Below are 17499 nucleotides of genomic sequence, written 5' to 3'. Positions count from 1 at the left end.
CACTGTTTCAAGTGCGCTCTAGTGTTTTTCTGGACACACGCTCCTGAGCTTCATATCAAGGGTAACACCACTCCTTTTGAGATGTCTGTATAGTACATGTTCAGGGCCCATTTAAATTCTGCATTGCTTCTCGTCAAAACTACGCTATATTGTGTGTGTATGCCTCTGTGTGTCCATATGAGTGTTCAGTATGTTCTCATGTTGTGTGTTTACAGGCTAATTTGGGTTGGAAGGCACTTGTGGTCCAGTCTGGTCTGATGTGTTCCCGTCTCTTTAAATAGTTTTCTAAAATGAGTCTCTCAGAGGCGCCAGAGGCTAAAAGTGGAACCCTCAGCACTGAGAGGAAGAGGTATAAATGCATGAATAAGATATTTAATGTGCTGCAGTAAGAGAATGAGTTTAACTAGAAACTCTGTCTCCATGTGCTGTGAGTTAGAGCTGCAGTAAGAGGATGAGTTTAACTGGAAATTCTGTCTCCATGTGCTGTGAGTTAGAGCTGCAGTAAGAGGATTAGTTTAGCTGGAAACTTCCTCTCCATGTGCTGTGAGTTAGAGCTGCAGTAAGAGGATGAGTCTAACTGGAAGCTCTGTCTCCAAGTGCTATGAGTTAGAGCTGCAGTAAGAGGATGAGTTTAACTGGAGGCTGTGTCTTCATGTTTTGTTCACAGAATCCAGGTAGAAAGAGCAGGGTCACCAGTACCAAGCTGTCTTTCTTTGAAGAGTGATCGTTCAATGGAACCTCCACTCAAGTTCAGAGGAGAGTTCACAGGTGACCAAAGGTAATTAAAGAGGTTCAAATTGACACTACTGTTTAATTATAATTCAATGTTACTGGCACCTTTCTGGTGTTGGTGGGTGTATTAAGACTTTCAGATGTAGGCGAGGTGTATTATGTCATATTCAGGTATTCTGTGAGTTAGAAATGCAGTAAGAGGATGAGTGTAACTGGAAGCTCTGTCTCCAAGTGCTGTGAGTTAGAGCTGCAGTAAGAGGATGAGTTTAACTGGAAGCTCTGTCTCCAAGTGCTGTGAGTTAGAGCTGCAGTAAGAGGATGAGTTTAACTGGATGCTGTGTCTTCATGTTTTGTTCACAGGGTCCAGGTAGAAAGAGCAGGGTCACCAGTACCAAGCTGTCTTTCTTTGAAGAGTGATCGTTCAATGGAACCTCCACTCAAGTTCGGAGGAGAGTTCACAGGTGACCAAAGGTAATTAAAGAGGTTCAAATTGACACTACTGGTTAATTATAATTCAATGTTACTGGCACCTTTCTGGTGTTGGTGGGTGTATTAAGACTTTCAGATGTAGGTAGGGTTTATTATTGCACATACTGCTGTAGGTTTGTGATTTATATCACATTCAGGTTTAGGTGAGGTGTATTTTGTCATTTTAATTTGTGCTGTGAGTTAGAGCTGCAGTTAGAAGATGAGTTTTACTGGAAGATCTGTCTCCATACGCTGTGAGTTAGAGCTGCAGTAAGAGGATGAGTTTAACTGGATGCTGTGTCTTCATGGTTTGTTCACAGGGTCCAGGTAGAAAGAGCAGGGTCACCAGTACCAAGCTGTCTTTCTCTGAAGAGTGATCGTTCAATGGAACCTCCACTCAAGTTCGGAGGAGAGTTCACAGGTGACCAAAGGTAATTAAAGAGGTTCAAATTGACACTACTGGTTAATTATAATTCAATGTTACTGGCACCTTTCTGGTGTCGGTGGGTGTATTAAGACTTTCAGATGTAGGTAGGGTTTATTATTGCACATACTGCTGTAGGTTTGTGATTTATATCACATTCAGGTTTAGGTGAGGTGTATTTTGTCATTTTAATTTGTGCTGTGAGTTAGAGCTGCAGTTAGAAGATGAGTTTTACTGGAAGATCTGTCTCCATACGCTGTGAGTTAGAGCTGCAGTAAGAGGATGAGTTTAACTGGATGCTGTGTCTTCATGTTTTGTTCACAGGGTCCAGGTAGAAAGAGCAGGGTCACCAGTACCAAGCTGTCTTTCTTTGAAGAGTGATCGTTCAATGGAACCTCCACTCAAGTTCGGAGGAGAGTTCTCAGGTGACCAAAGGTAATTAAAGAGGTTCAAATTGACACTACTGGATAATTATAATTCAATGTTACTGGCACCTTTCTGGTGTCGGTGGGAGTATTAAGACTTTCAGATGTAGGTAGGGTTTATTATTGCACATACTGCTGTAGGTTTGTGATTTATATCACATTCAGGTTTAGGTGAGGTGTATTTTGTCATTTTAATTTGTGCTGTGAGTTAGAGCTGCAGTTAGAAGATGAGTTTTACTGGAAGATCTGTCTCCATACGCTGTGAGTTAGAGCTGCAGTAAGAGGATGAGTTTAACTGGATGCTGTGTCTTCATGTTTTGTTCACAGGGTCCAGGTAGAAAGAGCAGGGTCACCAGTACCAAGCTGTCTTTCTTTGAAGAGTGATCGTTCAATGGAACCTCCACTCAAGTTCAGAGGAGAGTTCACAGGTGACCAAAGGTAATTAAAGAGGTTCAAATTGACACTACTGTTCAATTATAATTCAATGTTACTGGCACCTTTCTGGTGTCGGAGGGTGTATTATGACTTTCAGATGTAGGTAGGGGTTATTATTGCACATACTGCTGTACGTTTGTGATTTATATCACATTCAGGATTAGGTGAGGTGTGTTTTGTCATTTTAATTTGTGCTGTGAGTTAGAGCTGCAGATAGAAGATGAGTTTTACTGGAAGCTCTGTCTCCATACGCTGTGAGTTAGAGCTGCAGTAAGAGCATGAATTTAACTGAATGCTCTGTTTCCATGGGCTGTGAGTTAAAGCTGCAGTAACAGGATTGTCTTATGCATTTACAACTTATTGCACCTATGCCAAATATTACTCTTCACCATCCACAGTGGAACATCTCACAAATCCAATAAACCATCTTTTATTTAAACGTTTTAAATTTATTTGCAGGTTTTTTTCTGGTGTGTTTAGGAGCAAGGGCTCTATTTTGATCTGTACTTAGAGGATTTTTTATCTGTCTCCATGTGCTGTGAGTTTGAGCTGCAGTAAGAGGATGGGTTTAACTGGAAGCTCTGTCTCCATGTTCTGTGAGTTAGAGCTGCAGTAAGAAGATGCGTTTACCTGGAAGCTGTTTTGTTTGCAGGATTCTGCAGTCACTACAGTCCTGCTATTTAGAAGAGAAGAGTTCAGAGAAATTATCTTACCCAAGACAGGTGAGTTCTGTTTTTTTCAATTGTTTTTAATTATTTTGTGTTTTATTTGTATTGTAAGTTTCATTTCAATATATAATGCATAAATTATATACAATATATAGAATACATACAGTTGAGGCCAAAAGTATACGTACATCTACGCTAAAGACATTCAAACTCTTTTTTTCACAACTCCACACATTTCATATTACCATACATTCCCTGTTTTAAGTCAATTAGGGTATCTACTTTATTTCCATAAGAGGTCATTTCAAAATAATAGCTAAGAGACTTATTGATTTATTTCAGCTTTCATGTACTATGTCTGATTTTCAGCTATGCACGTAAAGAGAATGTCAAAAGCAAAAAGTGCGGTTTTTCTAAAAATAAAAAAAACAACTACCCAGTGAGCTACTAGCGAAGGAGATGTAAAAGCAGAATTTTGTGGTTTTAAACATGTACACTTCATTTTGCGAGTGCATACGATGAGTCGTTAGCAAGGTAGCTAATGTTAAACTCTGTGAAAATGCAGAAAGCGGAACTCTCTAAAGTTTGGGTGCATTGTATTATTTTAGTGGTTATTAATTTAGCATCTGGAGGTGGAACACGGCTGGGAAAAAAGATATACACAATATTCCAATCTGGAGAGGTTTTCAGGATATCTGGGCCCACCTTTGGGAAAACGCATGTCAAATTTTACCGCTTTGTTAAATCCCCTTTTTTATTGGTGTTGTATACATCCTGGGGTACGATTGGGAAAATAAATCTGGTTTCGTTCAGTATCTGAAGTATATATAATCACTACAGAATAAATAAAATACAAAACTTTTTTGGATTTCTTTGTTTTTCAGAATTAATATGTCCTGTATGTTTACAAAGCGAGACTCCCGTGTGATCAGGGGTTATTTTGGTAGAAATGTTCTCTTTATTTCAAGCTTTGAACCATGACTGAACTGCAAATAGTTTCATATATGGAGATAATAGTACTGCATGGAGATAATGAGGTTTCTTTAAGACAGGGGAGGTTCTTACAAAATGCCCTGGATTTTAAGTGGGGTTTAAGGGGTTAACTCCTCTAAAGACACAACTTAACATCTAATCCAGTTCTGGAGTGCTGCCTGATCCTCCCTGCCTCACAGAAAGTCCAGATTCCTTTAGCAGGTCCCACAAATGGCAGCAGAGGAAGACTCCAAACTGAGACTTTTAAACTGGAAGCATTCAGTTCAGTTAACATTTACTAAATTACATTACATTACATTAGAGGCATTTAGCAGACGCTCTTATCCAGAGCGACTTACACAACTTTTTACATTGTATCCATTTATACAGCTGGATATATACTGAAGCAATGCAGGTAAAGTACCTTGCTCAAGGGTACAACGGCAGTGTCCTTACCCGGGAATCGAACCTGCGACCTTTCGGTTACAAGCCCAGTTCCTTACCCACTGTGCTACACTCCGTCCTAAATGTACTGCACAGAGCACAGTTAGCATTTACTAAATGTACTGCACAGAGCAACTCCTTTATTATATGGAAATTCATGATTTAGCACAGGTAGTATCTCTAGTCTATTTGTCTCTTTTCTGGCTGTCAAAAACACTCGACACAAAACAAGGATTCTGGTGCGTTTATTTAAGCAACTGCAATACAACACACGCTGTAAAAAAAGTTTGGTTCTCCCAACTAAAACATTTAAAGTAACTGCGTACAATAGTGCTTTTCAGTTTGCTGTACCTTCAAGATTCTGTGGGTTACAAACTCTATGATCCAGCGACAATTCTTTTATGTTGGATGAACAATGATACGTTGTATTAACTTTGATTTGACAATATTGACTTAAATTAATATTGAGGTATTCAGCCAACAAAATATTTTTTGTTTTATAAACTACATTTCATGCTCCATTCAAATACAGAAAAAACTAAATTACCAAGTTCATCTAAGTATTTTACACTGGGCCAACCTAAAAAATAAAGGTATTTATAGGGGAAAACAACAAACAAGACAAAATTCCATCCATCCATCCATCTGGTCAGGGTTGTGTGGGGGCTGGAGCCAGTCATCATGTGTGTTGGGTGGGTCCGGCCGGGATTTTTGGAACATTTATCTAATTATTATTTGATAATAATATGATTAATGGTCAATTATGATGAACTGACATACTCACCAACCCACCTCTTCCTGTTTAGTTCAGTCTCTGATACAGCACACCTCTTCATATGTTTAATTCACACAGTGATACAGCACACCTCTTCATGTGTTTATTTCACACTGATACAGCACACCTCTTCCTGTGTTTATTTCACACTGATACAGCGCACCTCTTCATGTGTTTATTTCACACTGATACAGCACAGCTCTTCCTGTGTTTATTTCACACTGATACAGCACACCTCTTCCTGTATTTATTTCACACTGATACAGCACACCTCTTCATGTGTTTATTTTACACTGATACAGCACACCTCTTCCTGTGTTTATTTCAGTCTCTCCTGAGCACACCGATGAAGCTGAAGAAGGACAAAAAGTTGAAACTGTTTCAGAGCCATCTGAGTCAGGATTGTCCAGAATGCTTAAAGAGTCTGTCTGAAGATCCTTCTATACTGGATAAGTTTATGAAGATGAAGGAATTGTTCAAGAGTCATCAAATTGCTGATTACCCAGAATGCACTGAGAGCGAGCAGGAGGATCCTGAGGCCCTGTACATAGTTGAGAAGTTGCTGGAGACCTGTGGCAGTAAGAGATCTCTGCAGATCACACTCCACATCCTGAGGAACATGAAGCAGAAGGATCTCGCCGACTCACTGGAGAGAGATGAGCAGCACAGTAAGACCTTTCTCTCATTGCTAATGTGTGTCCATTAAAATGCTGAAATTAGTTATAGCATCCACACTTTCACTACAGTGTTTTACATTCACAATATTACATATAGAAAATGTCACAACCAATGCACACACAAAGTCATTTCAATGAAACTATAGCATCAAGCAGTGATTATGGTGGTAAGCAAATGTACATGAGATTAAATGTCCCTGAGGGGGATTCAGAGCAGGAACCTTGTGCTCAAAAGCCGGTGACTAAACCACTGTCCCATTAGACAGACTGCCCTGAGGTTGTATCCAGGGCTAAAGAGCACTCAGGATAAAAATATTAGATTTTAAAATTACCCCGTGACCTTTAAAGACTTTACCATAAGGACACATCCACCAAACCTGAGAAATGAAGTGTAGAAGGACCCATTTTCATTTTTTTCCATCATCAGTATGTACTTTCTTGTTGATTTGTTGTGTTTGTGATGGATTATAATTGCAAGTTATGTAATAGTGTGTGAGAGCTGTGTAACACTGTGAGAGAGGTGTGTAATACTGTGTGAGAAGTGTGTAACACACTGTAAGAGAAGTGTGTAATACTGCGTGAGAGGTGTGTAACACACTGTGAGAGAGGTGCGTAACGATGTGTGCAGTAGGTAACTTTGAGAGAGGTGTGTAATACTGTGTGAGAGGTGTGTAATGTGTGAGAGGTGTGTAACACTGTGTAACACTGTGAGAGAGGTGGGTAACACTGTGAGAGAGGTGTGTAATACTGTGTGAGAGGTGTGTAACACTGTGTGTGAGGTGTGTAACACACTGTGAGAATGGTGTGTAATACTGTAAAAGAGGTGTGTAACACACTGAGTGAGGTGTGTAACACTGGGAGAGCAGTGTGTGATGCTGTGTGAGAGGTGTGTAACACACTGTTTGAGGTATGTAACACTGATATGTGTGAAATACTGTGAAAACTGAATGCATTCATATTTTCTTCAGCTGTCTTTTCTTAGAATCTGTAATTGAGTGGGAAATGTTAATCACATCTTTAAAATAATTATTTCTCATATTTCCTCTCTTCAGATGAATCCATAAAAAGAGCCCAGCAGGAACTGAAAACTCATCTGAAGAAGAAGTTTGAATGCATATTTGAAGGATTAGCAAATCAGGGCCACCCAACCCTCCTCAATGAGATCTATACAGAGCTCTACATCACAGAGGGGGGAAGTGGGGAGGTCAATAATGAACATGAGGTCAGACAGATTGAGACAGCATCCAAGAGTCAAACCACACAGGAGACTGCAATCCTCTGCAATGACATATTTAAGCCTTTACCTGGACAAAAGAAACCCATCAGAACTGTGCTTACAAAGGGCATCGCTGGCATTGGGAAAACCGTCTCTGTGCAGAAGTTCATTCTGGACTGGGCAGAAGGAAAAGCCAATCAGGATATTGATTTCATCTTGACTCTCCCTTTCCGAGATCTGAATTTGAAGAAGGAAAGAGCATTCAGTCTGATGCAACTTCTGCAGCACTACTTTCCACAGCTGAAAGAGATCAAAAGTGTTGAAGGTGATGAAGTCAAAGTGGTGTTTATCTTCGATGGTCTAGATGAGTGTCGACTTCCTCTAGATTTCCAAAGCAATAAGAACTGCTGTGATATAACAGAGTCATCATCAGTGGATGTGCTGCTGACCAACCTCATTAAGGGAAATCTGCTTCCATCTGCTCTCCTCTGGATCACCTCCCGACCAGCAGCAGCCAGTCAGATCCCTCCTGAGTATGTCCACCAGGTGACAGAGGTACGAGGGTTCAATGACCCACAGAAGGAGGAGTACTTCCGGAAGAGAATCAGAGATCAGAACCTGGCCAGCAGAATTATCTCACATATAAAGTCATCCAGGAGTCTCTACATCATGTGTCACATACCAGTCTTTTGCTGGATTTCTGCTACTGTTCTGGAGATAATGTTGGGTGAAACAGAGAGTGGAGATCTGCCCAAAACTCTGACTGAAATGTACACACACTTCCTGCTCATTCAGACTAATGTGAAGAATCAGAAGTATCATGGCACTGATGAGACAGACCCAAAGAAGATGTCAGCATCAGATACAGAAATCATCCTGAAACTGGGCCAGCTGGCTTTTCAACAGTTGGAAAAGGGAAATCTGATATTCTATGAAGAGGACCTGAGAGAGAGTGGCCTTGATGTCAGTGAAGCTTCAGTGTACTCTGGGGTGTGCACAGAGATCTTTAAAGAGGAGTGTGGGTTATATCAGGAGACGGTCTACTGCTTTGTGCATCTGAGCATTCAGGAGTATCTGGCTGCCTTGTTTGTGTTTCATTCATGTGTAAATGTGAACAGAAATGTACTCAGAGCAGATGAATCAAAACCTCACAGTGACGGACTGGAGCTGTCTGAGTTTCTCAAGACTGCACTGGATAAGGCCTTAGGGAGTAAGAATGGACACCTGGACCTTTTCCTTCGATTCCTTCTTGGCCTCTCTCTGGAGTACATTCAGTCTTTCATAGGGGGAATAATGACAGGAAGTCGATCTGATGCAGAAAGACACAAAACAATGCCCAGTTTTACTCTATTTCTCGGTCTATGGGCAGAAAGCAGATCACAGAGCATTGAGAAAACAGTCCAGTACATTAAGATGAAGATCAGAGAGGAATCTTCAGCAGAGAGGACCATCAATCTGTTCCACTGTCTCAATGAACTGAATGACAACTCTCTAGTGGAGGAAATCCAGAATTACCTTAAATCAGGAAAACGTTCTGATACAAAACTGGAACCAGGCCAGTGTTCAGCTCTGGCCTTTGTGTTACTGATGTCAGAGGAGATCCTGGATGAGTTTGACTTGAAGACCTACAACACATCGGCAGCAGGTCATCAGCGACTGCTACCAGTAATCAGGAGCTGCAGGAAGGCCAAGTGAGTATTATGTCATAAATAATGTAGATGATTGACAGCATATTTTCCCACTTTCTAATTCTAGTCAGAATAAAGTGAAATAAAATTGCTGGACAACAGAAAATTTGGTTAAAAAAGATTTATGAATCAAGATGTTTTAACTTGTGCCCTCATGTAATGTCTTATATCCAGAACATAAGCAGCATCAAATGCAAAACCTCAGCACTTACCATATATTTTATTAACTTTTACTATTTACTGATTTAATAAATTTACTAATTATTTGCAAAGATAGCAAATAAATGTGAAATAGATAAGGAGATCATTGATAGGCAGAGTAATGTGATGGATCAACTTTTGTTAGAACATACAATTCAAAAAGATTAAAATGAAGAGATGCTATATTAAGTTACAGTATTAAGAAAAGGGGTCCTATTTTGGTGACAGCACAGGCAGAAACACACCTGGGTGCAAGTGGAATCGGTTGTCTCGTGTCTCGCAAATAAAATATTTGAATTTTTTCAAATTCACCAGGGTTGTTACTTTTATGGTCTGCAGTTAATCTGGTTGTGTCAACATGGGTTTGTTGGTGCAACTGGGGATGTGTCAATAGAAACATTCAGCACTGTTAGTTTGGTGTTGAATAATGTGTTTGCAGTCAAACCAACACATACCAGGTTTTAACTTGTGCTATTTTGGCATTATAACTGTGCCACAGATGTGAATCCATAAACACAACATACATTTTATTTAGTATTAGGAAACTTATTGTTAAAGGAAGATTGTAATTGCAAGCTACTTGAATGAGACAGGTGGGAGACCGGCTTTACACCCCTCAGATAGTGTTTACAATGAGCCCAGAACGCACTGGAAACTTGCTTTAAATATGTGTTTGGCTGGGCTAGTCAATGATTGAGTGGACTGTGGTGTGCTGTGATCTACACTACATAGCCATACGCATGGATGTGACATAGACCTCACAGAGGAGTCATTCACAGGACTTTCATACAGAGAGAAGCAGAGTCGCATGTGACGATCACTACAGAGATTTCAGATCACAGAGTGCATGAGAGAGCAGGGACTGGTTGGCTGTGGAACCATTTCACTAGTGAGTGTTCATTCATCTTATCAAGTGCATGTCTGAAATGAATGACACTTAGTTGAAGTAGATTTTTTTTTTGTTTATTTTAAATAGTGATGTGAAACAAAAATTGGCAGCCAATAAGCAAACAAAGCTGTTGTAAATCCAGAAAAAATGCTTCATTCCTGTCCTCTGCTGCACAAGCGCGATGCCTGCCTAGCTGAAACAGTAGCGGCAGCAGCAGGATGGAGAGGCCGACTGGAGGCTGTCTCTGCCAGCTGCCTCCTGCTCCTGGCCAGACTGGGAATATTCTCCCTGCGGAATGTTCATGGGAACAGAACCGTTTATTATACCTCTTAGCACTGGCATATGAACAGAAAATACACTTTCGTTTAAATATTACAAAACAAAATAATTAATCGAAACTATACAGTTTCATCTTCATTGGTTTGTAGAGGTCCTCATAATGGTTGTAATTGTTAATAATGTTGGGCAGAGAAAATTCTCCCCTTAGGATAACCAGCACGATGAGGTATATCCATGTAAGAAATAGGACTTATTTCTGCAGAAAGAGTCTGGAACCTACACACAACAAGATGGATAAGCCCGATCTCTTTTTTTTTTTTTTTTTTTAGCAAAAAGTGGTTAACAATAACATACATAATTCTACATCTGATTGGCATATGGTTAATACGTAAGATTTAACAAAATTAATGATTGTCTGTGTCTAGTCATATAGCATGAATACTGAATAAGCACATGATGACCTCTTAGTCTTCAGTGTTAACAAGCTTTATATCAGATATAATAGTTTGGTTTTTATCAATCGGTTGCTTTCAGAGTCCTGGGCAGCATGGCATCATAGCCGGTTTCTCCCTGGCAGGATGGCAGGGGGGAGGATAAGGAGGAAGGCCAAGCTCACCAGTTTGGACTTCTAGAAATACATAAGAGACAGAGAGAAAGAAAAAAAAGACATGCACACACACACACACACACACACACACACACACACACACGTATATGAAATATTTCTAAATTCTTGTCCTTGGGAGGTTCGGTGCCTGGAGACGGAGGGGCCCTGCTGCAAGGCCTAGGAATTTAGTGTTGTACAGAATTCTAGTTATGCTAGAGAAAACTCTCCTCCCTTCAGTAGAGATGATCACAACACGCTTGCTCTTCAGCCATGGTGACATTAGCATTTGGCTGTGTTTCCTAAAGGGAAATAAATGGGGTGATCTGATTGGCAATAATGAAACCAAACCCAAACACACCCACAGAACCATTTATTCTTATTGAATCAGCCTCTTTTATAACTGTGCCACAGCTGCGCTAGTGCCTGGAGTCAAGAAATGACTGAAATACCCAAATTCACCAGCGCCTTGCATTGCTGCTAGTGTTTGACAGTTTGACTGAGAAAATAGGGTCCGATGAAACATAAAATTTTATAACACAGGCTAAACTACACGAACAAAAAAAAAAGAGACAATCCTGGAAATTAAGTAAAAGATAATCATGAAAGAAACAAATTAAATGCAAAACAAAACCAAGGCTTGTCTCTCCCACATTAAAACTGATCAAAGCCAAAGACACACAGCTGAGAAGAAAGACAAAGCTGAGAGAAGACCAAAGGCTCATGTTTGCTTCAAAGGCAATGCCGGCCCGTGGCATAAACGCTGTGTGCGGTTGTTTAGGGCCACAACCGCTAGGGGGGGCCACACGACCACGAGGGGGGGCCACATGATCCAATGTTTATCTAAGGTAAATAACGTTATTCATCCGTTATCGTGGAACTATGGGTATAAATTTTAAATGGAATGGCAACAGAACATTTCATAGCAATGTAATTTAGGTCGATTTTACCAAGCGACCCCCCCCCACTGGACAGCATCCAATAGCACCCCACCGAACCTCATCCCGCCCCCCACCCCCCGCTCGAACACATTTGCGTAGGGTCGCCAAAATCCTAGGGCCGGCCCTGTTAAAAAGTCATCACTTTCAATCAACATTTGTCCTTAACTTGGACTTGGACAAATCTGGGTGAGTCTTGCCTGAAGGAGTCTTTGTTTTTGAAGAAATTGACATATTTTATATCTTGGTCAACAGCACCAATAAACTGAACTGGGAGTGAACAGTTACGTTAGCCATTTGTAATAAAAGTTAAATGAAGAGGAGAGAGGGCAAGGAGCAAAATCACTAGGCAGCCATCTTTCCAGTAGGTCACGTGATTCTCCCCAACTGAGATAAATAAAGAAAAAGAACACACAAAGAACTTGTGATGCATACCCACAATCCTCATATGAAGTGAATTAGGTACCAGGATAATTAAAGGGATATTTCACAAGTAATCTTTTTGAGCTTACCGTGCTATTAATAAGTGTCTCCAGCTGATGTGATGACTATGTGTACGACCACCTGGAGGAAGCCCTTCGTCCAGCCGAGCCTTTCGGCTTGAGGCCGTCTATTTTTTACGTGGATCAGTGGTTATGTGTACCAAAAGCATGTTGGACGTTCCCCTGAGGCCAATACTTAGATGTATTATTAATTAATAAACCAGAGGAACATACTATGTGAGATGTAATATTAGGCTATGTGTACCGACAGCTTGTCGGTATTTCCCCTCGAGCGCCGAGATTTGAACTAACCGGGGGAAATATACTACCCACTACTTCAGTGTAAATTAATCCTCACTCGTTGCATAGGCCTACCGGAGGAGCCAGTAGTAGCAGCAACAGGAGCGCGGTGGCAGTAAGCAGCAGTAAGAGCAGTGATGTGAAGCACGTGTTCAACAATGATGTGATGACTGTGTACGACCACCTGGAGGAAGCCCTTCGGCTTGAGGCCGTCTATTTTTTACATGGATCAGTGGTTATGTGTACCAACAGCATGTTGGATGTTCCCCTGAGGCCAATAGTTGGATGAATTATTAATTAATAAACTAGGGGAACATACTATGTGAGATGTAATATTAGGCTATGTCTACCGACAGCTTGTTGGTATTTCCCGTCGAGCGCCGAGATTTAAACAAAACAGGAGGAAATATACTACTACCTGCATCAGTGTAAATGAATCCTCACTCATTGCCATCCATACAAGCATGCATGGACAAGACCGGGAGGGGGCAGCAGCAAAAACCCCCAAAACAACCATACGCCGACATGTTGTTAGTACTTAGTCTCCGGCTGAAGTGATGACTACGCCATTCGGCTACCGGAAGGGCCCTTCATCCGGTCAGCTCGAGGCCGTTCTAACATTGTGGGTCAGTGGCTATGTGTTTTTTTTTTTTTGGCCTTTCCCCTGAAGCAAGAGTAAAATTAAACCAGGGGAAAATACTATTTGTAATGTTGAAGGCTATGCCTACGTGTATGGCCTTGGCTTCTATCAATCAAATTTATTTGTATAGTGTATTTTACGGCAGTTGTCACAATGCACTTTATGGACAACCCTGGCCTGAACCCCCACAGGAGCAAGCCTAAGGCGACAGTGGCAAGGAAAACTCCCTGTGGCGGATAGGAAGAAACCTCGGAATTAACCAGGCTCAAGGGGGAAACCCATCCTCCTCTGGTCGGCTCAGGTTGTTGATTGTGACAAGCATGTCAGTCAGTGGCTTAGCTACCTCGTAAGCCCAAGGCCATTCAAACTAATCACCAAATATTATTAGGCTATGTGGACCAACTACTTGTTGGTATTTCCCCCCAGCGCAGAGATTTAAACCAATTACAGGGAAATATACTACTCATATTAGTCTAATGAATCCTTGTTCGGTAGTAGTAGCAGCAGCAGCAGCAGCAGCAATAAACAGCAGGAGCAGTAGGAGCAGTAGCATCAGCAGCAACAACACAGTAGCAGTAACATCAGCAGTAGTGGCAGCAGTAACGCAGCAGCAGCAGCAGCAGCAGCAGCAGAAACAGTACCAGCAGCAGCAGCAGCAGTAGCAGCAGCACTAGCAGCAGCAGCAGTAGCAGTAGCAGCAGCACTAGCAGCAGCAGGAAACTGATTATAGAGGAACATTGGCGGCTGCGACACCGGTACTTGCCAGTAGACAGTAGCAGCCGTGCTCCTATACTGCGAAGCTCATAGCTTTTGAACGGAAATTATGTCAATGCCAACAGATGAAGAAGTACATGTCCAATGCCCCGTAGCTTCACTGAGGATGCTGGGAACTATCACTGCTGTCGTTGCCGCACTGGAGCAGGAGTGGTGGTGTAGAACTCCGGAATGGGGACCACATTGCCAATGAGATGGAGGCGGACGGCAACCAGATTTCGTCATGGCATTTCCCAATAAAGGCTCCTCAGGGCTCGCATGGGGGCGCCACCACAGGTACCGGTTCATGGAGGAGAGGATGGAAAACAGTGCTAGTATGCAATAATGACACAAGTTCCTTCATTTTCTCAGATTAAAAGCTTGAGGTGTATACAAAATATAGCTAATTTAAGCATATTTGCCATGGTGAGATCATATAAAGAACCATGAAGCATAAGGAAATGCAGTTTCCAACAGTGGGTACTTCGGGTTAAAACTCTTGCCTTAAAAGAGAGACCAGTTGTGAACGGAGTTATATGAGGCTGAAGAGTCTATGCATCTTTTAAAAATTGTGGGGAAATGCATTAAGCAGAGATTGGATGAACATATTACTGCTTCTGCCCATCAGGCGTCACGATGAGGCTAATCTTGCGTTGCGCTATCGGAAGCGACTCCTGCCAAATGGATACGCTGGAAAAGATGCATAGCCTGGTTTTTGAGTTTCGCTTAATTCGCTGACATAAGGGCCACTCCGGGCAAGGGCGGACATCGAAGCAATAAGGTTCGAAGAATTATTTCTCAATACGTCGCTATTTAAATATTATTTAACAGTTGGGCACAGTGGGCTGCTTTAAAGCGCCACATTGCATGACTAATATGCTTACCGAATGAGTATATTAGGAGAGGAATTGGAACCAGTCTTTTTTATTTATATATCCATCGTATTGCACTCTATTTAGACGAAAATGCAATGTACAATTAAAGAAACTATGACAAAGTTGCGAAATCACATGCTACAAATCTGCCTGGAACCAGCCATAACCGGGAGCAGATGCAATGAATGATGCGCAACGCCATTCGCGTGAGCATGCAATTGTAGAGACGGCGAGGCCAATACCTAGGCTATGTGGAGCATGTCCGTAGCAGGAGGTATAATTTTTCCTCAACATATGTGCTCAGTCGTGTGGTCACATGCCTGATCACATGCACGGTGAAGAGGTCAGAGCAGTGACGTGGAGAAGGCTACATGAAATCCCTTCTTCGCTGTGATAAGCCTAAACACCCGTTTAAGTGTCATGAATACAACGATACACTTATGAATGTGGAATGTACGCATTCGTGTCTTGCAACAGCACACTATTGAGAGAACCAGTTGGACGAGACAACGTTAAGCCTAATTTGTGTCATTACAATGGACATTAGCAATCCCTAAACATTCTGTCAGGGTTCTGTGTCTTCCCCCCTGTCTTTCTTGGTTGGGCTGCTAGATGGCAGCACCTCTGCTTTGTGTCTTGGTTAATTGTTTTATTGGTTTCAATTTTCCTATTATTAGTTGCTTATTGTGTCGTGCTCCCTTCCCTCTCTGTGGCCTGATTGTTCATTGTGCCCTCCTGTGTCTCGTCTGCGTCGCTTCTACTTAAGTCCCCCTCTTCCCTGACTCAGGCGCTGGATTCTTGCGTGTTTCTTGCCTTCCTACGTGTTTGTTGCCTGTTACCTGCGTACTTATTTGTTCCTTGCCTTACGCCTGCCTGCGCCTGTCCCCTGTTTGCCTGCTCTGTTTCCCTACGTTTTTGGGATTTTGTATTTTTGTTTTCCCATGTTTTGAGGATTTTCTTAGTCTTTGTTATATCCGCCCAGCGAGGCGTTCTGTTCCCGTTGTTCCCCGTTCTCTTCATTAAAGTCTTTTGTTATTCCCCATTCTGGAGTTTTTGTTTTTGCACTCTGCATTTGGGTCCATTCCCGCGCCCCGCCTGACACATTCAGCATCGTGATCTGACAGCTAAATTAGATAGCCAACCAAATTGTATCCTCGCAGATTTAACACCAATATAAATATAATGTTTTCATTTTTCTGTTGCGATGATTGGGTCCCGATAGGGAATCAGTGGAGAAAACTTTCTGTTTCTGAAGTTGAAAGCCGAAGCTGGTTTGCATTTTTACAACATTAGCTGTAGCCTACTTGCCGGTAACAGTCTAACACTCCTTGTAGTGTAGCGATTCAGCGAAGGGTAGAATGCAGCTTTGAACAATTAAGACGACTCTGCATCTCTGCTCTTTGCAACACGCCCTGCCGCCCATGTTCAATCTGCCAAACCTATAACAGCCAGAGTTTAACTGCCATCTCGCAGCCCAATCCTTCCAGAATAACTGTTTACACCAGGAAGTAGGCATGGGGGCTATCTAGTAGCTGCGTGGTAGCGACTGCCCTTAATCCATTAGCCGTTCACAATGAACAAAGATTCTTTATCGATACGCCTTCTTTTCCATCTTAGCCAAGCGTGAGAACTTTGGCGTTTTCCCAATTCAGACATTTCCGCTTAGATTTACGTGCACAAATTCCAAATTCGCGTAAACGATTGATTGGAAGACCCCAATCTGATCAAGTAGGGGATGTAGCGTACGACCCAATTCTACTGCGTTCCGGAAGGTAGCCGAAAGCATTCACGCCATGGATTCTTTAGCAGTGACAGCATCTAGCGTTGACTCTGGTGGTGAGAAACTCGACAATAAACATGCCATTAACTTGTGCCCGCATATGTTGGAACGTTTCCGCTTTTAGCGAAAGACTTGCGATATTCGTGAAACCAGCCCCTCTGTGAGACGTCCCCGCAATCGAATGTGTATATTCGGTGTTGTCAATTTAGCGACTTTTAGAGGAGGCCATAGCTACTTTCCATAGAAATAGTTGGCAACACTGTATATTATGCGTTTACCGCTAGACTCAGACCTCAGCAGAATTTAAATTCTGGGTTGATGACATTACCCGGCAAGAATCTGCAGCTAGCAGATATGGATGTGGCAGCAGCTTCCAGGCTTGAACATGGCGTCCTCCATGGAGGGGCGGCGGCCGCCGCAAAGCAGCGCTCCTTGAATGAAGCTCCCTGGCCAGTTAGCAGTGAAGACAGTGCACCGGTATCCTCAATATCTGGAATATGCCACTTAAGACAACGCTTTGTGTGGCTGGACCCGAAACGGAACGCCTGCCTGCTGCAGCTAGAGCTTAGACGTAAGGAGCAATGCAAATAAATAGCAAGACTTCCTCATAGTGCCTAGGCTGTGAGCTTAGACTAGCAGCTAACATGTAGCAAGTAGACATGGTTTAGACTGGCAGCATGCCGTAGCTGGATTGCAGGAAGAAGCACCGATTTACGAAGCAACGTGCAGCGCTTGCATGCAGGAGGAGCAGCCGAATGAGTAGAGGGAGGCTGTTTAAGTAGACCGCCCTGTTAGTGAATGTACTGTGATAGGCGAACATCACTCAGGGGCGAC

The 17499-nt window shown here is 42.2% G+C and overlaps 1 protein-coding gene across 1 annotated transcript in view; it reads left to right on the top strand.

The window, feature by feature from the left end:
* The first annotated feature begins 632 nt into the window (after nt 1–632).
* Nucleotides 633–17499, top strand: part of LOC135246831 (NACHT, LRR and PYD domains-containing protein 12-like) — a 122948-nt gene continuing 106081 nt past the window's right edge. Inside the window, exons 1-8 of the mRNA XM_064320111.1 lie at nt 633–778; nt 1093–1203; nt 1521–1631; nt 1949–2059; nt 2377–2487; nt 3137–3206; nt 5672–6011; nt 7073–8927. Of these exons, the coding sequence (XP_064176181.1) occupies nt 732–778; nt 1093–1203; nt 1521–1631; nt 1949–2059; nt 2377–2487; nt 3137–3206; nt 5672–6011; nt 7073–8927 (2756 nt within the window). The 5' untranslated portion in view covers nt 633–731. The remainder of the gene's footprint in view (nt 779–1092; nt 1204–1520; nt 1632–1948; nt 2060–2376; nt 2488–3136; nt 3207–5671; nt 6012–7072; nt 8928–17499) is intronic.

Source organism: Anguilla rostrata, unplaced genomic scaffold (assembly GCF_018555375.3).
Source record: "Anguilla rostrata isolate EN2019 unplaced genomic scaffold, ASM1855537v3 scaf0943, whole genome shotgun sequence".
NCBI lineage: Eukaryota > Metazoa > Chordata > Actinopteri > Anguilliformes > Anguillidae > Anguilla > Anguilla rostrata.
Note: the sequence above shows the minus strand (reverse complement) of the source record. Positions and strands in the feature narration are given on the sequence as shown.